This window comes from Tenrec ecaudatus, chromosome 10, assembly GCF_050624435.1.
Source record: "Tenrec ecaudatus isolate mTenEca1 chromosome 10, mTenEca1.hap1, whole genome shotgun sequence".
Taxonomy (NCBI): domain Eukaryota; kingdom Metazoa; phylum Chordata; class Mammalia; order Afrosoricida; family Tenrecidae; genus Tenrec; species Tenrec ecaudatus.
In genome coordinates this window covers 59,966,308-59,988,118 of record NC_134539.1, presented here as the reverse complement: position 1 = coordinate 59,988,118, position 21,811 = coordinate 59,966,308, and the positions used below count along the sequence as shown (strand labels likewise).

At 52.3% G+C, this 21,811-nt stretch overlaps 1 protein-coding gene across 1 annotated transcript in view; it reads right to left on the bottom strand.

Moving 5' to 3' along the window:
* Window positions 1–1,180: 1,180 nt before the first annotated feature.
* The window catches only part of MORN5 (MORN repeat containing 5), a 38,637-nt gene continuing 18,006 nt past the window's right edge, over window positions 1,181–21,811 (bottom strand). Inside the window, exon 5 of the mRNA XM_075559038.1 lies at window positions 1,181–1,344. Coding sequence (XP_075415153.1) covers window positions 1,265–1,344 — 80 coding nt within the window. The 3' untranslated portion in view covers window positions 1,181–1,264. The remainder of the gene's footprint in view (window positions 1,345–21,811) is intronic.

Below are 21,811 nucleotides of genomic sequence, written 5' to 3'. Positions count from 1 at the left end.
ACAGATGGAGCACCTGTTACTTACCAGCTGTTTGACCTACATGATCTCATTCCATCCGCACAACAACCTATGAAACAATAGCAGTGCTACTGTCGTAGGCACCCTTCTACCCATTGTATAGATGAGGAAGCTGCGAAGACGTAGAGATGTGCAGTGACTTGCCCAAGGTTACATGATACTGGTGGCCGAGCTGGGACTTGAAACTAGCGGTGTCTGAGGCCAAAGTCATGCTCTCTTCCTCTGGTAACCCACTGAGTCTGCGTCAGGGTAGGAGGCTCAAATGGGGGAGCTGGCAAGAGGGAGCGGCAGCCCTGGGGGATTCTTAGGCTGGAATAAGGGACCAGCTGGGAATTCAGGCACAGTCATTAGGTCCCACTGCCCTGTGAGACCCAGAGTGGTAGGCAGGCCAAGCCATGTGGTGTAGTGACAGCCAGCCAGCCAGCTGTGTCCTCACAGGGACTTGGGCTCAAGTGCAGAGTGACCTTGGGGAGATGAGTCACTCCGCTGCTCTGGATCTCTGAATCCCCATCTGTGAAAAGTGACACAAAACCATTCCTTGCCAGTCAGACCATGCACACACACACCTTCCGCACCCATCACTCAGGAGATGGATGCAGAAGGTGATGGGGGAAAGGAGCTCTGGTGGAAGTGTGGGTTGGGGCTGGGCTGCTAACCACCAGGTCAGCAGTTCAAACCTGAGGGAGAAAGATGAGGTTGTGTGTGTCCATCAAGATGTACTGTGCTGGAAACCTTCCGAGGCCGTTTCGAGTTAGAGTTGGACTCAAGGGCAAGGGGCCTAGCGGCACAGTGAAGGTTCAGCTCTGGCCTGCTGAAGATACGCAGCAGCTGCTCCCGGGGAGAAAGGCAGGGCAGCTGCCTCCATCAAGCACTACAGCCCTGGGAAGAAACCCTGTGGAGCAGGGCTAGTCTGTCCCACCAGTTGCTTTGCATCCACATCAACCAGACACCACGGGGGATGTGGGGGTGGTGTGGGAGTGGGTGTGGGGGGGCATGCTGCTGGGCTATGGGTGGTGGCTCTTGGCCTTTCATGAGCAGGAGAACACCTTCCAGTGGGTTCTGATGGAGGTTCAATGAGGATCCATCCGCCTTTCCCCAAACAGAGGCCCCCTGGGGCTCCGGAATGCAGAACACCTTTATTCTGGAGGCCAAGGGCACTAGGAATGATGCCCTCGCCCTGGGGCCAGCGAGCGCCTATGGTGCAGACTGAACCCCCTGGTGGTTCCGTGGGCAGGACATGTGGAGCTCACAGCTTGGGCCTGTGCCCTGCGACCTCTTCCCAGCTCTTCCGACAGGTCCGGATGATCCACTCGTGCTCGTCGTCATCTGCAGAGAGTGAGCATGGGGCGATTACTGTGGGGGCCAGGTTCACTCTGAGCTGGGAAGGAACACCCGAGCTCTGAAACCAGAGCCCTCAGCTGCCCATCAGTGCCTCATCTGGTGGGAACTGGACTCAGAGGGGTGAGTCTCTGCAGTTGCTGCATGAGGGTCACTCAGGCATTGGCCAGGCTCAGGCTGATGCACCCAGAACAGGCCCCCCACCCCTGTTCCCCAGCCTGGCTCATGCCCTGGGGCAGCGTGAGGAGCCGGAGCTGAAGAACCGAGTCTATCGTTCTTAATTCATTCCTTGTGACCACCGGACAGGCCGCAGCCACTCCCACCATTTTACAGATGAGCAAAACAAAGGCTCTGCGGGGTCCCACCCATGTGCATGAGCGCAGGGCTTGGACCAGGGCTACAGAATATGAGCCACTTCTCAAAACTCGAATCCAGAGCCGAGGGCGTCTCTCCTCAGACCTCGGTACGCTAGCACCCCCTCTCTGCCCACGCCCCTCTGTAGATTCAGTTTTATTTTTCCCTTTCTTTGCTCAAGCCCACATTCCCCCCACCCCCACCCCCGCCACAGGATCCCACTCTAATGGTGGGATAGACACCCCTGAAAATGCATGTAGAATATGTATTGCTGTTTTGTGTGTGCATGTGTTTTCAATTTACCCAAATGGCATTGTGCTGTGAGTTGCTTTGTGTCTCTTTTTTTTTTCAGTGAACGCTCCACGTTCACCGTCTAAGGTCACTGTGAGTCACAGCGTCAGAGCGTTGGGCTTTGGGCTTTGATTCCTGCCCTGCGTGGGCAGCTAGCTCTTTGCTTCTCACTGCTTCTTAGTCTTCCAAGGGGGGATTCTTTTGCCCCACTGCAAGACACCCCCCCCCCCTTGCACTGGTGGTCTCCTGGGTTGCCTTTGGAAGTCCCGGTCTGCACAAACCACTCTGTGACACATGCTCGAGCACACCCGTTTGCAGGTACCAGGGAGGGTCTGGTGGAGTCATGTACACACTGCACGCACCAGGAGTGCCGATGCAGCCTCTATGTGCCTCACCTGCCCACCCTCCCTCTCAGGGGTGCAATCAGAGCTGCCCAAACGCCTATCCTCTCTTAACCCCACTCTTAGCCCAAGGCCTGCAGCCCACGAGGTGCCTTGCACTGCCCACCCAACTGGCAGAAGCTGCAGGATGAGGACAGCTCCCTAGAGCAGGAAACCCGGAGCACCCGCAGGGAGCCAGCCCTCCCAGTCCGATGCCCTGATCAGGCTTCTTCTGCCCCTGTGAAAGGTCCCAGTTCTGGCTCGGGAGACAGGTGCTTGCTGGCAGCCTACTGTGTGCTCAGTGCTCGTCAAGCACAACGTCGTGTCAGTCCATGGACCAGGCCCCGTGCCATGCCACGCCGCTGATGGAGTTCAGATCACGGTCACGGAGCTGCACAGGCCCAGCCGCCCCACCACAGGGCACACATGGTGGTGCCTGGCACAGAGGCAGGTTCATTCTCTGGTAAACCTGCCCTGGCCCTTACTCTTCCTCTGTGGGGTCACTGCCTGGCCTGTGAGGCTGGCCTGTGAGTAGTCTCCCTTTTTCCCCCGATGGGGAGCCGACCAGGGGGAGAGCGGCAGGAGCTCGTCAGCACACAACGAGTTAAGTGCTGGTGAAGCCCACTTTTGCCACACTGTGAGCAGCCTGGTTGCTAATTACAGTTCTGAAGTCTCCAGGCTATTCCAATCAGTGCAGCTGCAACCTCTTCAGTGGTAACCCCTGAAACCAGACAAACTGGGTTTATTGTGCTGAACCAGTCCCAGGCCCCTCCCTGATTGTTACAAATTGACAGCAATGGACTTAACAGCCCTCTTCACCACCCCTTTCACTCTCTACCTGGCCGCCCAGCCACCAATTTGAATCGCAGATGCCTCCCTCTGGGCAGCTGCTCGACACCCCTCCCTCCACCTCCCCTGGGCAGGCGGTTGGTTGGTCGCTGCAGCTCCCCTGGCCCGGCCACACCAGGGTGAGGCTGCCGAGGCACATTTCATCAATATTTAAAATGGAATTAAACCTGCAGCTTTGATTAACGCCTCCCCCGATCCGGGAGTTGTGATTACTATTTTGCAAATTGCGATTGTTAGAATATGTTAATCTGATTGTCTGCGAACATCTTCGCCTTCTCGGATAATTTTTCCCCTTTGGGGCAGAGGGAGGAGGAGGGAAAGGGGCCGAGGGGAGATAGGGGATGGTGAAACACCCCACAAACTCTTTAATCAATTGTAAATTATTACCCTCTGCACAATTACCAGTGTGCACAGGGGATGGACGGGGAGGAGGACTTAGGCTTTAGAAGTTTTGGGGGGCCCTTTTGGTCCAGCAATGCCAGCCTGGGACCCTATCCTCAGAGGATAATCGGTGTGTCTCAGACCATGTCCAATCAAGACAACAGAAAAGAACCTACGTTTCTCAAGACCCGGGGAGGATTAATTTGTTACAGACCCACTCATATCAGGAGGCTTTTGTCAACACTGACTCACTGGTGGCAGACACCCTGCTAGGTTTGCGGGGCGGCGGGAGATGGTGAGCCACCTAAGGGGTATTTAGTAACTACTGAAAATAATAGTTACCGAGTCTGTATAGCAACGTAGGGGCAACGATATGATCACACACACACGCACACACACACACCCTGCAAGCGAGGCAGGGACACAATACCATAGCATCATCTGTGTAGAAAGTAGGCACAGTAGGAGGGTGAAGGGCCGCCTGTCGGAGTCCGAGCAGTGGTCAGCTCTGCGCAGTGGGGCCAAAGAGGCACCGACTTGGCTTCTGGGTATTTCCCACAGTGTGTTTTGTGGATGTCTATTGATGAGGGAAACCATGAGGCTCATTGGATTTCCCCTTACCCTGAGCTAGCACTTCCTGTCCTTCATTAACTGAAGTAAAATACATCCAGGTTTCCAGAAATACCAACAGGGTTCTTGAACTTTTAAAAGAGAAAAAGATACCCCGCCCCCAGAAAAATATTGGTAAGCATGGATGGAAATCAGAGGATAGACAGATCCTCCTCTAAGGAGAATCCCAAAGAATTTATATAGCTACTTTGCCTGGAGAAGGTAGAGTGGAACTCCCTACTCCTTAAGTTCGGGCTGAGCATAGTACCTTTTTTCCATGGGCATGAGGGTGGGGGAAACCAGCTCCCAGAGGAGCATTCTGACAAGCACTCCCTCAGCCAGGTGGTCTCAGGCAGCACCAGCAGTGGTGAGTCATGTTGATAGGGACCCCTGATAGGATGGAAGCGAATGCCATGTTACCTCTAAGGCCTAACCCCCCACCAAAAAAAACAGCCCCAGAAAAGCATCAGACAGGCCCCAGGGGAGGGACACTACATAACACCTGCCAGTACTCTTCAAACCTGTTATCAGAGACCAAGAAAGGTCCTTTGAATGGGCACAGATGACAGTAACCTAAAACCACACTCACTGCCAGCGAGTCAGTGCGGACTCATGGGGACCTTATAGGACAGAGAAGTGCCCCTGTGAGGTTCTGAGACCTTAACTCTTTACAGAATTAGGAAGCCTCATCCTTCTCCCATAGAACTGGCTGTGGTTTTGAACTACCGACCTTGGGGTTAGCCCGATGACACAAGCAGTATGAGGAGGAGACATCACAACTAAATGTAAGGTAGCATCCTAGCTGGGCCCCTGCAACAGAGCACATACCGGCATTGGGGAAGACGGAGGAAGTATTAATAAAGTGTGGACTTTTGTTAGTAATAATGTATCAGTGTGGGTTGATTACTTGTGACCAGTGCCTCACACTGTAACCATACTAAGCTGTCAGTAACAGGGGAAGCTGGGTCTGGAGTATATTAGGAACTCTGGGCAGTATCTTTCCCACTGTTCTGTAAATCTAAAACAGTTCTAACAATGGGAAAAAATGTGTCTTAAGAAATGCATGGCAATCCAGGGTGCTCGCTGAGAGATGAGCTCAAGGTTGTATGTCCTCCAAGAACAGTGGGCGCTTCCTTCCCACCTGACCACCCATGCTGAAGTGGGTCACTCACTTGTGGTTCCTTCCCTTAGTACCCTAGCACTTCCTACAATGTGTGAATCTGTGTGTGTTGGCGCATTTTTTCACTTGACAGTCTTGGCACAGTAGTTAAGTGCTTGGTGGTTGACTCAAGGGTTGGCAGTTTGAACACACTTGGCGCTCTGGGGAGAAAGAGGAAGCTTCCCGCTCCTGTAAAACGTTACAGTCTTGGAAACCCACAGGGTCAATTCTACTCTGCCCTCCAGGGGCACTGGTGACCCCCCACCAGACGGTATGCCTGCTTAGTACAGGGCCCGCGTCTGCTTTGTTGGCCACTGGACCTGGCATGCAGTGGATGCGCTGTAATTGCTTCGACAGATAAGGTCTGGAATAAGCCTGCTGCATTCTGACTTCCCTCAGCTGCCATTGACAAGCATTCTCTGCTACCCACCTTTTGGCGTCCTGGTCTCGTAAATGCCATTCCTCGGTGACCCTAATCTAATGGCCCCACTCCCAGTCACTCCGTCTCATCCTCCTCTCGTTTTCTCCACAGCCCAAACCACTCTGAAATGCGCTTGTTCTTCTCGAATACATCGTCTCTCCCACCCAGCAGTGCGCTCCAGGGAGGCCAGGAGCCTGGGTACCCGTTAGCGGTGGTACCCGCAGCACATGGGAGCTATCTGGGGAATGGAGAAGTCATGAATGGGCAAGCCCGAGCCTGGACTGGGACCTGAGGGACAGAGGTTTTTACCTCGACCCAGCAGCGAGTACTGCCCAGGGGCACTTCCGTTTTAGGCCTGTCTGCCATCAGGGAAGAGAGATTTCCCTATTCTGGTTCCAAAGTTTTAGAAATGTTCTTATGCCTCCTACACACACACCCCTCTCCCTCCTCTACCTCACAATGCACACACACACACACACACACACACACAAAGTTTTAGAATTAGGCCTTCTATACACACACCCCTCTCCCACGTCTGCCTCAGCACACACATACATACATACACACATACATGCATGCATACATACATGCCCTGGAGGACTGGATTCCTTACAGAGAATCCAAAGACCCTGCAGGAAGTCCCACAGCTGACCACGGGCTCCCCTGCCACAAGCCTTTCCTAACAAGACTCCCGACTCCTTAGCGGGGAATTCTGGGTCCCCTTGGATCTGCAGGCTTCTAGGCAGGGTTCCTGTCCAGCAAGATTCACGCACACTGACTCGCAGCCACCTTGACATGTGGCAGCTGCTCACGTGTGCCTCTGTGCCTGGTATCTGCTGTCCCTCCGAGAGGGGCAGCCTTCCTTCCAGGACCCGATCCAGGGGCAGAATGGCCCCAAGCTCGAGAGGCCCGGGGCACACCTGGGACACAGCAGACACTGACAGAGGAGAGCATGGCATGAGAAGAATCTCAGGCTTACACGTCGATGGTGCTGCTGTGAGCTGCCGTCAAGTCAGGCCCAAAGCAGATGACTGCTTTCAACACACCTGACCAGGATTGAAAATCCAAACAAAATAAATGATAGGGATATATAGAGCTCAAAAGGGAAAGTGGCCAGAAAAAGGGATTTCTGTTTGAAGCTGTGTGATAAACGTGTCTTCATTCACTCCTGTCTCGGGAGTCCATTGCCAGGTGCAAAGGCAGGCCCCTCATGACTGTGTGTGGCCTGAACCCAGTGTCCTCCTGGCCATCTGCCCATCTCCAGGGCCCTGCCTCGGTGTCAGGCCCCCATCCATCCTCTGGGCCAAGGTTGGCGTCCTCCCATTGCCCTCCACGCCTCCTGTGTTTCTGGTTTTGGAGCCCACCATGGGTGCCCCACCGCTTGGGGCCAAAGCCCCCCAAACAGGCACACTGCCACGGGGCCAATGGGGACTCACAGTGGCCCTGCAGGACAGCGGAGCACAGGGTTTCCGAGGCTGTACATTTTTACAAGAGCAGAGTGCTGGGAAGAGTTGAACTGCTGACCTTGTGGTTAGCTGCCCAGTGGCCAGTTCACTTCTGGGGTTTGGGGACTCAGCACAGACCCAGCACTTACAAAATACTTAATACATAGTTGGAGAATGAATGAATAAAGAAATGTAAATTGGGGAACATAAAAGCCATAGGTTTACTCTCTGGGATTTGGGCAGAAGAAGAATTTCTTCTCCACCCTTGGTAAACCGAGCTCCCCATCACCCTGAAAAAGACAAAGTAGGCACGCCAAGTGCAAGTTCAAGGCTGCGGTTTACTTCTTGCCTCAAGGCCACAGTGTGGAAAGGCTGGGCTGTCTGGGGTGGTGCCTGGGCTCTAACCACACTCGGGTGGCTCAAAGCCTTGGCTGGCCTGGGGCCTGCTCAAAGGGACGGGTGGAGGGGGACAGGCCTGCACAGGCTACATCTGTGCCCAGGTCACTGCGGGTGTCATCTGTGCTGCCTGAGGTCACACAGGGCTGGGGCAGAAGAGATGCTCAACATTTCAGAAGAGCTGTCAGGAAATAGCAGTTCCCAGCACAGCAGGGCGGTGCCCGCCAGGCAGTACCTGTGTGGGTGGTGAGGACACGGCGGGGGTGCCCTGTCCCCTCAGCTCCGGGATCTTGGACATGCAGCCTCACTTCCTTATGGACAGAGGCCCTTCCTCAAAGGCTTGCTCTGAGGCTCAGGTAAGCTCTTTCCTGAGAAACACTTGGCCCCACTGCTTGGTGCACAAGGAATGCCTAACCAACTGAGTGGCCCACAAAAAAAAAAAGCCTGATGTCATCTTTGCAGAGTAGGGCTTCAAGTCACTCTTGGCAGTGTGGTGGGGACTTAAAGGGCCTTTGGAACCAGTCAGGCCTGGGTCTGCTGCTATGCTATGTCACCAACTTGGTGGGTGGTTTGTGACAGGTTACTCCTGACTCTGGGCTCCTTCTCTGGTTAGTGGGTTTAACCTGGCCTCCTGACAAGATGTCCTAGAGGCATCACAGTCAAGCAGCAGGCTGCTAACTGAAAGGCTGGCGGTTTGAATCTCCCAAGGGCTCTGTGGGAAAAGACTTGGTGATCTGCGGCTGGGAACCCCCGATGGGGCAGTTCTGCTGACATAAGGGGTCATTCTGAGCGGGATGAGGACTCCTTGGTATCTAGCTACAAGCAGAGCAGGCCAGGGGAGTGGCAGCAGGTGGTAGACACCCAGGAAGCGGGAGTCCCCTCACTGACCAGTCTTTAATTCTCCGTGTGGCAACCTGCAATGGCCCATCTTAAAAGACTCACGTGCGGCTCCCTCTGGGACTTCTGGTTCCCCACGGGGGTGGAGGGAGAGCTGGCGGGAGGAGGAGATCTTTACACAAGGCTTAGCATCAGAAGGCTCATGAGCCACAGCTCAGCTAATGGTTTTTGTTCAAAGCAAGGTGGGCAGGCCGGGGCAGGTGAACCCAGGGAGGGCAAACGGGCAGATTCGGGTCACTGGTCACCCACAAGCCAAGCTTTGGCATGCCTTTGGCCTGAGCACTCCTGAGTCCTCACTGCTATGCAGCTACCACGCTGTGTGATGGGGCAGGGGTGGTAGTGGGGGGCCGTGGCGGCGTGTCTGAAGTAGGCACTGGAGTAGGAGGAGTCCTGAATGAGGCAGGCATCTGGCCTGGGTAGAGGGCAGGGAGGCTCACGTGACAGTGCTCCAGACAGATATGAGTGCCCCCATTTTAAGAGGAGAAATCCAGGCCTGCAGGGTGAAAGCATCCCACCCCTGCCCCCAATCCTGCCAGGGCAGAGGGCCAGAGCCATGCTCAGAGAGGCCACACATGTGTGCACAGGCATATCTGTTTCCACCTTATTAGGTGAATGTGTGGGAAAGCCAAGTAAGTGTGAATGTGTGCTAGTGCGAACAGGTGTGTGCCTCTGCTTGTGCGAGAGGCTGTAACTGAGTGTGCCCCTGGTGTGAGACACAAGTGACTACTCAGAGTGTGTACTATTCATTGGCCCTGTCACTGGGTGGGTGAGTGCTATGCGGATGGAGGCATTTCCACCCTGCCCTGCTGCTCGTCCTGAATGCCAGGCTGGGGCCGGTCCAGACCTGGGGGGAAGAAAGACTGTTGTGAGGGTCTTCCCTCTGCCTGTGCCACCAAGGGGTCAAGGCCTTAGCGGGGCTCCTGGGTGAATTGTGGCTCCAGGCTGGGATGGGAGATCCCTGGTAAGCAAGGCTCCCCAGACTGTGGGCAGGTGCCCGAACACAGTCCTGCCTCTCCCTCTGCAAATGCAGGGCTGCATGTGTGTACTGGGGGCAGGGGCAGAGCCCTGGGCTGAGCCCGTGCCCACTGTGACTGTGGCAGTGGGCCAGCATCCCTACCATAACTCTGACAAGAAAGAGGCTTTGAACGTGACTGGTAGTGGTGGTAACTGAAAGCCAAGGCCAGTGGCTGAGGGGTCACTGCCCTGACAGAGCCTATCACAGAGCAGGAGGGGAGGGCAGGAGGGCTCCGTGGCCCCTGCTGTTCTACCTGCAGGGACATCCTCTGAGCTAGGCAGGAGAGGTGAATGATGTAGGCCTGGCTGCTTCACCTCCTAAGGACTAAAAGTTTATGGTCCTGAATCCACACCGGCTTTTCAAGGCCCACTTACATGTAAAAGGCAGAGCGGGGGTGGGGGGCAAAGAGAGAGAGAGAGAGACTCCAAAGTATAAAAAAGGCAAAGCCGAAATTAATAAATGTTGTAATTAATGCATTCAGACTTCATTAATTATTAAATATAGAAATCAAAGCAATCTTGTCACACTTGAAGTTAATTTGTGAACTGGATTTCCTCATGTTCCAAGAATTCTCCAGTGCGCACCCACTCTCAAGAAATCACAGCCCATTGCTAGAGTCCTTCCCAGATAACCGACTAAGCTGAAGTGTAAAGTTCTGTTTGAAGTTTTAACAGCAAGAAATGTAGGATATACAATGTGCTGGGGGCAGTGACGTCGGCTAGGATTTGTTTTAATAAGCTTGGTCTGGTTGGGGTGGGGTCGCAGGGCTGGGTCAAGGTTGTCTGTGGGAGAGTGGGTCAGGTCAAAGGTTATGGCTACCTCGTGTTAGGAAGCACTTCCTGGGCCAAGTGCCACGTCTGACCTTGTGCTGTTTTTGAAAACATCTCTGCTTCAGGCATAGCTGGCATGGTCTTCAGAGGGGGATTGGGGTGGGGTGTGCGGCGAGGGGAGAAGTCACAACCTGGACTCCCACCGCAGGGGTCCTTGGAAACCTTTAGGAAGGCCTGGTCCTGGGAAGGCTAGCTCCTGAGTGCCATGCAGTGACTTTCCTGACAGGCTCGGAACAGAGAACCACACTCACCGGTGAGGTCAGTTGCACAGCTGTCTAGGATTCAGGGCCCACAGGGATCTTAAAGAATGGCCTGGAGCGCAGCGGGAGCCAGGCGCAAGCGGGGGTGTGGCGGTGGCCCGGGTGAGCGGGCTGTGCAGGGGACCCCGGGGGAGGGGGGGGGACACCGGAGACCCGGCCGCACGCAGGCACTCGAGGGCCCCGCCGGCGCGGAGCGGGAGGGATAAAAAAAAAAAAAAAAGAATGACCTATCCTTAGTCCTTAGATAGGAAAAGCCAACTTTGTGTGGCCAGATAGATGCTCACAAGATAAGAGGCACTTGGGGCCTGGGACCAACCAGTTTGAGTCTCCATTCACTCCTTACAGAACAAGAGCCTACTGAGTGGTGTGTATGTGTGTGTGTGGTGTGTGTATGTGGTTGTATGTATGTGGTGTGTGTGTGTGTGTATGTGATCATTGGCATCATTTAGACGGTGCTTCTTCTTACTCTCCTTCCTCTTTGGCAAACTCTCGCCATTGAATGTGAATTCTGCACACGGGCCCTGGATGCCCAGCAAGGTGCTGGGGCAGCTTGGAGCAGTGACATGCCAGGCCTCAGGCTGGCTGCCCTCCCCGGCCTGGGCTCTGCACCTCTGCTCTCTGCAGCATGTGGACCGAGGACTCGGGCCACAGAAGGGGAAGCTGTGTGCTCTGGATGCCTCCAGGAGGCTGCTGTGGCCAGGAGGCGCTCGGGGTCCACCCGGCACAGGCTGGGCAGTGGGGATAGCAGGGTCGTGTGGAGGAATCTGGAGAACTCAGCCACAGGCTAGAGCTCATTGTATCCTCACAGCCATCTTGTAAAGTGATTGTTACCATCCCCCTTTTGTGGGGATACTAACAAAAACACCCGGCATGTGACCCAGGGACTGCAGTTTGAGGGTGCCTGCCTTAGCTGATGCACACCACAACCCTTGGAGGGAGGTGCTTTTACTAACTACCCTCATTGTTCACCAGTGGAAACAGAAGCTCAGAGAGGTTCAGACCAGCTCAGGGTCACACAGCTGCCAAGTGGCAAAGTTGGGATCTGTTGCCAGTTCTGACTGTCTTGGAAAGCTGGGGCTTATAACCACGTCTGCCTCTCCTTGACCTGAGCCTGAGGGTGGTAGTGGTGTGTTTCCAGAGCAGGGACTAGCCAGCATGGATCAAGGAAGACAGATGATGCTCCTGGCCCTCAGGCTTTGTCCAGACATTCACTTCCACTCAAGGAGCCCAGACCAACCATTGTGGTCGCTCGCCTGGCAGACTCCAGCTCTGGAAGGGGTGGCTGTGTCCCCTGGATGCCTCCAGGAGGTTGCTGTGGGGAGCCAGGGGGAGCACATGTGTCGTTACCAGAATTGCCTGGACCCAGCGGCCAGAGAGGGAATTTCCAGAGGCTTTGGACCAGGTGAGGAGGGAGGATGGCCACAGGCAACTCCCAGAGCCAGGAAAAGATGGCAGGCCAGTGCAGGCTGCTGTTCCCAAGGATGAGCTTGAGAGGGGCCTGGGGATGCTCATGTGCCCTTTCCCATGGAGAGGGCCCAGAGCCTCACCCCAGTTCTCAGAGAGGGTCACGCCCCAGGACAGCTCATTGGTTCAGAGACGCCTCTGTGGGCAGGAATGCCTGGGCTCCAATGCTTTAGTAGCCAAGTGACCGATCGTCAGCAAGTTTCTTAGCTTTCTTTGAGCCTCAGTCTCCCCATGGGCCAAACAGGGATGGCAACATATTCCTCAAAGGACTGGGATGCAGCAGGCTCCTGGAAGCATCCCTTCCTACCACCTTGTGTGCAGAGCTGATGCTCGAGTCTGGCTGGCAGGGACAGAAGGTCCATGCCGATGCTTGAGTTGGCAGTTACAAGTGTGATATTATCACGCCATAAAGCACTGATTATGGTGCTGTGAACAACACCCCGGGTAAGGCAGCAGTGCCCCTGTGTGCCAGCCTCTAGGTGATTACAACGTTTGGGTAAATTGCCTTTTGTCTTGCTCGCGAGATTGCGGGGGCGGGGAGTCTGTGCAGGAGAGCCGCCTGGCCCATTTTGCAGGAACCACAAGGGAGGCAGCCTGCGCAGGGCCTGGGTGTGCCCTCACAGCCCTCTCACAGGTCCCTCACCTGTCGGGGAAAGGGGGTGGCTCTGAGACTCGAGGAGTCTGTTTGTCAGTGGGATTGGCTCACTCTTGTTCACTGGCCGGCTTTTGAGCAATAAGGTGGGCAGGGGACGATTCTGAGGAAAAGGACTGCCACTTTGGTCTCACAGCCCTTGGTGTTCATTTCAGGTATCACTGGGCTGCTAGGGGGACTCTTGGCTCTGCCTTCCACTGCTTGACTCCAGCTTCTCAGTCAGAGCCAGCCATCTATCTCTAGCTCCGAAGTCAGCTAGACCTGGGTTCACATCCCAGTTCTGCCACTCAGCGGGGTTCACCTCGCTGAGCCCCGTTTCTGTCATCTGTGAAGTGGGGATAAGAATGAAAATTATTTCACTGAGTTATTGGGAGGGTTGGGTGGGCTAACAGGGTATGTGAGAACTGCTCAGACTGGTGCCTGGACTGTAGCAAGCACTCAGTAAATGTTGGTTATTATCATTGGTCTGCCTTTTGACCTAAAATAGAGCCCTGGCAGTATAGTGGTTATGTGTTGGACTATGATCCTCCTGGCCAGCAGCTGAAACCAGTCGCTCCCTGGGAAAGAGACGGGCTTTCTACTCGTTCCTGTAAAGAGGTACAGCCTTGGATGTTCACAGGGGCAGTTCTACCCAGTCTTACAGGATTGCTATGGGTCAGCATCGATTCAATGGCAGTGAGGGTTTTTTCCTACCACTCCCACCTAAACTAGGGCATGGAGACCTGTGTCTCTCCATGGATGTTTCCCTTCCCTCCAGTGCGAAGTGGCTGCACTCCCATACCATCAGCTGTTTAACCAGTCCCCTCCTATTAGAGAGGTGGAATGTTTCCCATTGGCACGGTCTCAACGATGCCAGAGAAACTGACCAAAGTGGTCTTTCATGCCTAGGTGTGCACTGTGACACACAGACGGACCCCTCTTTACAGGAGCAGAGAAACACCAAATGTCTGGAATAAACACCTTGTCCACACCTCCTCAGGCACATGACCCTGGGGCAGATGTGGCAAAGTGCAGAGAGGGAAACTTCAGGAGCCAGACAATCCTGAGTTCGAGTCCCAGCTCCTGCCACTTCCCAGCTGGGAAAATTGGTGGTGGACTTTCTTTAACCTCGTTGAGCCTGTTTCCTCGTTAGTGACATGGGGCCCATGTGAGCAGCCCCGGCCCCCTAGCACAGTGTCTGGTGGGCACCATCAAGCCAGTCTGACTCATAGTGACCCCTCTAGGCAGAGCTGCCCTGTAAGGTTTCCAAGGCTGGACTCTCTGGAAGCACATCTCCTGGCCCTTTTCTCCCATGGAGCTGCTGGTGAGGTCTGAACCTTTGACCTTTGGCTTAGCAGGTGCGCATAGCACCCCTGGGGCTCCTACTGTAGCATGGGGTCCATAGTAAAGGCACCAAGAATGTGAGCTCACACCCCTGTCACCCCTATTGCCATGGGTCCCCATGCTGGTGAAGCTAGCCTTCGCTTCCCCGTGACTGTGACTCGCACATGCCGGTCAGCTTCTGGACCCCCAGTCTGCACCCTCTCTGCCCATTGTCCACCGAACCGAGCATCCTTTTAAATCGGCCTGGCGGTCTTGATTTCTCATTCTGTCTGGGACCCGCAGGTTCGGCCGTGCGGGGGCCCTCCCTGCAGAGCACCACTGGTGGGCGGTGTTTTGAAGAAGCCCAAGCCATTGTTTCTGATTGAAGGAAAGTTGGTGCTATTTTGAAGAGCAGCACGCTGAAGCGGCGGCAGCGTTATCTCTTTAACCGTTGGGAATTATACCCTGTTTGAAAGATGTGTGAGCTCTAGGACATTTGCCAGATGTGCTTGATTCGACATTTCAGACAACAAAGGGGATAATGTTGGCGGGAATCTTGACGGCATTTCGGATGATCAGGATATTCTTTGAGGATGGTACTGAGACCTTTCGGGGACGGATTTCAGCTTTTACATAAACTAATTTGGGATGCTCACTCTCTGTCTTCCACAAAGCAAATTTAGTTCATTGTTAGCTGTATATGTTAAAATGGTTACGCGGGGTTTTTTCTTTGAATATTAATAATGTGCCTTTCATCTGAGACACTTGCGTGGGGTATCATTAATTGGTGGGGGGAGGGGTGGAGTAAGGATTAGTGGTGTCGTTCTTTGCAAATGATTCCTGCCAGTAATGTTTGGGCAAGCACAGGCACTGGGGGGTGGGGGAGAGAGAGAGAGAGAGAGAGAGAGAGAGAGAGAGAGAGAGAGAGAGAGAGAGAAACTGCTAAAGTAACTCTGGCCTGGCCTTCCTGGGAGGAAAGGCAGGGACATACAGGATGACCCCCCCCTCCCTCCCACCCCCACTCCCCACCATAGCAAAGGCAATGATCCCAAATATCTTCAAATGCTTCCCCAGCCACCTCCAGTGTGGAAGGGACCCCCCCCTTTTTTCAAAGAAGGTAGAATATCATTTAGGGACTGGCGTTTCTCTCTGGAAGGCTGTAAAGTGATTCTTTTCATGCTTCAGTAATGTAAGTGGGTGCTGTGGGCTGTGTTTGGTGGAGGGGCTGGCATGAATCAGGCGTGGTCCTGTCTACCAGACTAGGACACAAGGTTGTCCAAACGGAAAGAAGTGGCTTTGGGACTACAGAGTCCTAACCTGCTGTCACCGCTGTGTGACCTCAAGTAATGATTCACCTGACACACAGGCCCCACACAACCCCTGCTTCCTGAGTGAGGTGGCAGAAAAGAGCAGGTGGCACAAGTAAGTAAAGTGCCAGGCACAGGGCATGCCAGAGAGCCACTCCCCCCCCACTTCATCCCCCTGAGCTGTGTGTACACAGGCCAAGCCACACGCCATCCTTTGGGGAACACAGGAGGGGCACCATGGGAATACCCCTAGGCCTCGGTTGTGGGCAAGCTTTGAGAAATTCGGGGACTTGGTTGGTGGAGAGAAGAGGGGAGGGTACTCTGGGCTGGGTGATTACGTGAGGCACGTATCAAAAAATAAAACAAAACAGAAAATAACTCCCTGCCATCAAGTTGATGCTGACTCATAGCGACCCTATAGGACAGGGTAGAACTGCCGCTGTGCATTTCTGAGACTGTAACGCTTTATGAAGAGCCCAGGTGGCATAGTGGTAATGCATTGGGCTGTGACCCACAGGGTCAGCTGTTCAAAACTACAAGCTAGCCCCTTGGGAGAAAGATGGGCTTTCTACTTGCCTGACCAGTTACAGTCTCAGAAACTCATAGGGGCAGCTCACCCATGCCCAATAAGGTCCCAATGAGCCAACATAGACTTAATGGCAGTGAATTCTAACTCTTTATGGGAGTAGAAAACCTCATTCCCACAGAACAACTGGTGGTTTTGAACTGCTGATCTTGCAGCCAGCAGCCTAATGTATAACCCACGATATCTCCAGGGCTCCTGAGGCAATCACACAGATTCGAAAATGCTGGATGTGTTCACCAACCAGCGGGAGCTAGTCTGATTGGATTGAAAGATGGGGTAAAGGAACAGGAGGCGGAAGGTGGGACTTCAATGTTGTGCTGGAGCTCTGAATGTCATCAAGAGCCTGCAGACCCCAAAGTCTCAGCATTTCATTTTAGTCCCTAAGTAAAACCCCCAAGGAGGGTGAAAATTGAGCATATCCAAACACATCTGTCCTCACCACTCCCACAGCCAAAGACCTTTATTCTCTTGAGCATCTAAAGCAGCAGTTCTCAACCTGTGGGTCTCGACCCCTTTGGATTTCAACACCTAAGACCATTGGAAAACACATTCATATTTCACAGTAGATTGCTTTGTGATTAATCACTATGCTTTAATTATGTTCAATTTGTAACAATGAAAATACATCCTGCATATCAGATATTTACATTATGATTTATAATAGCAACAAAATTGCAGTGATGAAGTAGCAACAAAAATAATGTTACGGTTGCCCCCCCCCCCCCCCCCCCCCCCGCCACCTGAGGAGCTGTGTGAAAGGGCCTCGGCATGAGGAAGGCTGAGAACCGCTGCTCTAGAGACTCTTCGCCAGTCCCAGGACCTGCCTCACTTAACCTCCAGCCTGAGTCAGTCAGCATCATCGTGGTAATAGCATGGCCAGCAGTTACTAAGCAGGTGCCTTGTGCCAGGTGCTGTTTGCATGGCACCTACTTCGCAGACTGATTTCGTTTTCCTGACCACGACTCCTCCAGACAGGTGCTGTTATGACGTTCACTCGACAGAAGAGGAGAATGAGGCTTTAAGAGGGCAAGGACCTGAGCCATGGTCAGTGGTGCATTCAGAAATAGAGGACCCTGGACTCCAGTTCTAGACTCTGGGCCTGAAAACCCTCCCCCCATTGTCTCTGTGACTTCTCGCAGCTCTCAAACCTTCTGGGGGTGAGGGTTCCGGGGTCTGAACTCAGACTCTGCTCGGCTGTATTCATTGCAGTATTGCCTGGGCTGAGTGGCTGTCATTTAGGACTGTATGAGCTCATCGCAGACAGAGTGGAAATCCCACTCGACTGGTAGTGACAGGGGATTAGGGATGGGTTCCAGCGTCCTCATCATGTGGGGCACTGGGCAAGTCATTTGTTACACTGGGACCCAGGTTCCTCATCTCAGGAGGAGCCCATGCCTAGCTCACTGAATGCATGAACTCTTCAAGAAGATCCTGGGCTTACCAGTTCAAAGGTCTTAAGGTGAGTAGCAGGAACTACTGGTACTTCTGTTGGGGGAGGGTCAGAGAACAGGGAGTAGGGGGACTTGGGTAGTACATGGCCCACCTAGGTTCCCAAACCCAAGCAGTTTCAAGCACTGTGTCTTCCAATGGCTGGCCCTAACCCGAGAAGGTTGCAAAATCACCGTTTCATGCACAGCATGGCTCGTGGCCCATAATGTACTTGGTAATGATGTGAAACAATTCTTAGTGTGGGCTATGATCTAAAAGTTTCAGAGTCACGGTATGAGAGACGATCTTGCCCACCCAAGTCCCTAGAGCCTGGCATATTATAGGTGCCCAAAGAATTTCTGATGGGTGGGAGGAAGGATTCAAATGTTCACAGCAATCCTGGAAAGCAGGTTTCACCATCCCCAGTTGAAGGAAACCCAAGTCTGGTCAGCCCTGATTTGTCAAGCATGCTGGTATGTCAGTCACCCTGGGGCTTCTACTCTGGCCTGTGGCAAGCTTCCCTGGTGAAGGACAAGTGAGCCAATAGGAGGCCGAGAAGGAACCAAGGAAGCACAGAAAGGTGGGAAGAGGAATCAAGGGGACTCTCCCGCTGGTGTCCCAGCCCATGACCTCCCATAAAACGAGTGTCCCCAGCTCTGACCCATCCGTGTGGCATGTGTTTTATAATAGCAGTAGCTGAAGCCACTCTGTTTACTCTGGGATGGCCCCAGTCACCCACCTCAGGTCTGCAAGGCCAGGGGCCCCATTCCTTCAGGAGGCCAACAGGAAGCATTGTTTACGGGGGCAGGTCGGAATGCAGGGGAGAAAGGTCAGTAGGGACAACAGAAGATGGGCAGAAGCCCGGATCAGTCCCTTGTTCGGGGAGGTGAGTCAGGGGTAATGACTAGGTGGCCACAGACATAGACTCCCTCTTAGTGGTTTTCAGGACACTCAGGATTTGATCTGTCCTATAATATCGGGACCAAAATACCCCTTGGCTACCTTGCTCTTCCATCATAGATCCTTAGGGTTGGAAGGACCCTAGAAATTATCCAACCCAACTCTTTCATTTGACAGATGAAGAGAAAGGGGCCCAGTGAGGGAAGGCACTGGCCCAGGTCAGCCAGCGGGAAGCCCGTGAGCTGAGAACCCAAGTCTTCGCTCCCACCGCTTGGTAGCCGTGATCCTTCAGATATCCCTTTCCCACTATCTTTGCAGAAGGAGATCAGGTCTAATCCTACTCTCTTCAGCCCCCTCTCCATACTCCACCAAAGAAATCATTCTAAAGAACTGATCAGTTCCCACTCACCTTCCTAGAACCTTCCCTTGACACCTCGTGCCTTCAGGTGCAAAGACTCCAGGCTCTTCCTCCACTTCTCTCACCAGGTTCATCTCTTTGATTTCCTCTACCGCTCTTCTTCCCCTCGTGTAAGGAGTCCTGGTGGTCCGGTGATTAAGACTCTGGGCTGTTAACTAAATGCTCAGTGGCTCCAAGTCACCAGCCACTCCACAGGAGAAAGTCGTGGCATTCTGCTGCCATAAGATTTACAGCTTTGGAGCATGATAGTGGGACAAGAGGAAAGTAAAAGGAAAGAGAGGAAAGAGCTAGGAAGCAAAGGGCATTGATAGAGGTCTAAATAAAGGCATGTACATATGTAAATATATTTCTATATTAGGATGGGGAAATAGATTTACGTGCATATATTTATAGGTCTAGTATTAAGGTAGCAGATGGACATTGGGCCTCCACTCAAGTACTTCCTCAATACAAGAATACTTTGTTCTATTAAACTGGCATTTCATGATGCTCACCTTCCCAACACAACCGCTGAAGACAAAGCGGGTGCATAAGCAAATGTGGTGAAAGCTGATGGTGCCCGGCTATCAAAAGATATAGCATCTGGGGTCTTAAAGGCTTGAAGATAAACAAGCGGCCATCCAGCTCAGAAGCAACAAAGCCCACATGGAAGAAGCACACCAGCCTGTGTGATCACAAGGTGTCGAAGGGATCAGGGATCAAAGAACAAAAAATCATATCATTGTGAATGAGGGGGAGTGCGGAGTGGGGACCCAAACCCCGTCTGTAGGCAACTGGATACCCCCTTATGGAAGGGTCTCAGGAGGAGACGAGAGGGGAGGGAGGGGGGAAAATGAGGAGCTGATGCTAGGGGCTTACGTGGAGAGCAAATGTTTTGAGAATGATGAGGGTAATGAATGTACAAATGTGCTTTATACAATTGATGTATATATGGATTGTGATAAGAACTGTATGAGCCCCCAATAAAATGATTAAAAAAAAGATTTACAGCTTTGGAAACCCTTTGGGGCAGTTCGGCACCAATGAAATGGCACTGGATTTGGGGTGGGTCCCCCTCATATACTATTGTCCTATGCTTCTGGATTACTTGCAGTGTCTGAGCCATATGATGTGCCCCCTTACAGCTAACCCTAAGCGCTTGCAGTTCCATCTGCCTTAAACCCTCTTATCAAACCTGCTGCATTGTCTGCTCTTCTGTAGGTTTCTGATTGATCTTGCTTCTGCCATGGCAGCCTAGTGGTTACAAATTGGGCTGCTAACCTCAAGGTCAGCAGTTTGCAACCACCATGGGAGAAAGAGGAGGCTTTCTGCTCCCGTCATGAGTTAAGGTATTGGAAACACATGGGAACAGGTCTGCCTGTCCTAGGGTCACTGTGAGTTGGAATCATCTCAATAACAGTGAGTTGGGTCTTGGTGTTCTCCCATGGAACCTCCTCTGACCTGCTGACACCCAGGTCTAGGTATCTCTACAAGTCTCTCTTGTGATGTTCCATTTTACTGTCTGTTTCTCCTGCTCCTGGAGAGAAGCCTGTGTGGCATTGTGAGCCCCCCCCCCCCCCGAATGCTTAACACTGAGCCAGGTACATAGCAAGTACTCAATAAGTATTTGTCGACAAAAAAAAAAAAATCATCAGTGACTTTCCTTCACCAAACTTACCCATGAATGACTTTCCCTTTCTCTGATGTAATTTTTAAACTGATCATCCAGTTGGCTTCTGCCCACAGGATTCTGGGAACCACAATTTGTGCTTCTCTGGGCTCACCAAGGCTCTTTATCCCTGTGTGCCTTTGCCTATGTGCTTCCCTTTTTGCCTTGAAGGCTCTGCTCTACCATTCCATGTGTGCACCCCTACTCATTCTTTTCTTTTAAAATAACAGTTTTATTGGCCCTTCATCCACATATCGTATAATTCATTAGTTCAACCATATCAAGAAGAGCTGTACCACCTTTATCACAATCAATTTTAGGCCATTTCCTTTTCCCCCATACTCACTGTTATTCACGTAATATATTCTTTTTCCAATTTTGGCAACAATATATACAACATTCTCCAATTCAACCACTTTGACATGTAGAATTCAGTGCCATTGACTATACTCTTAGTGTTGTGCACACTATTTATATCCCTCTCCAAATTGTTCTGCCACCATTCAAATGAACTCAGGGCCCTCTAAGCAAGAACTCTTTCTCCTTCACCCATGGGAACCATTCAACCGTAGATAAAGTTTGATTTTTTTAGTAGTTTTCTGGATATGATATTCACATATCATACACTTCCACTGTTATATGCTTTTACAACAGTTGTGTGTACATCATCACAACCAGTTCTAATGTTCCCTCCCCCTGCTCATTCTTTTGGAGCCCCGGTGGTATAGTGGTTACATGTCAGGCTGCTAACTGCAAGGTTAATGGCTCAAACGACTTGCTGCTCCATAAAGACGAGGCTTTCTATTTCCATAAAGAATTACAGTTTAGAAACCTACTCTGTCCTATAGGGTCCCCATGACGCAGAATCAACTTGATGGCAGTGCATTTGATTTTTTTCTGGGTACTCATCCTTTAAGACCTGCCTCTTTTGTGACCTTTTTTTTGACTGATACCCTTCACCTTGCACCCTCCTGGGTGCACCCTCATCCCCCAGACCTGCCCTCCACCAGAGCCCACATCAGATGGCATTGTAAGCATAGGCTTATGTATCTTTCTTTCCTGGTAGGCCAAGGTAGGCTCCTAAGGACTAGAATATCACCTCAGAGCAGCAGGGCTGGGATCCAATTAAAATATAAAAAAACAACATGAATCCATTGTACTGTATCATAACTGAAAAAAAGTTCTAATGCAGAATTCCCTAAGTTTTGCTCCCTGGAACTCCATAAATGTCCCCTACTTTCCTACATCCTAATTAACTTTATGACCAAATAAGTTTGAGGAATGATACAACTAAATTGTTCTGGGACAGTCACAGTACCCATTTATTCCTTTATATTTGTTTCATATATACTTATTGAGCACCACTGTGTGCCTGGGATTGTGCTAGGTGCTAGGGTTACACCAACATTTTTGCATCCTTCCCTGCAATTTTGAACTTCTCTAGTTCAAAGGTCTTAGTACGT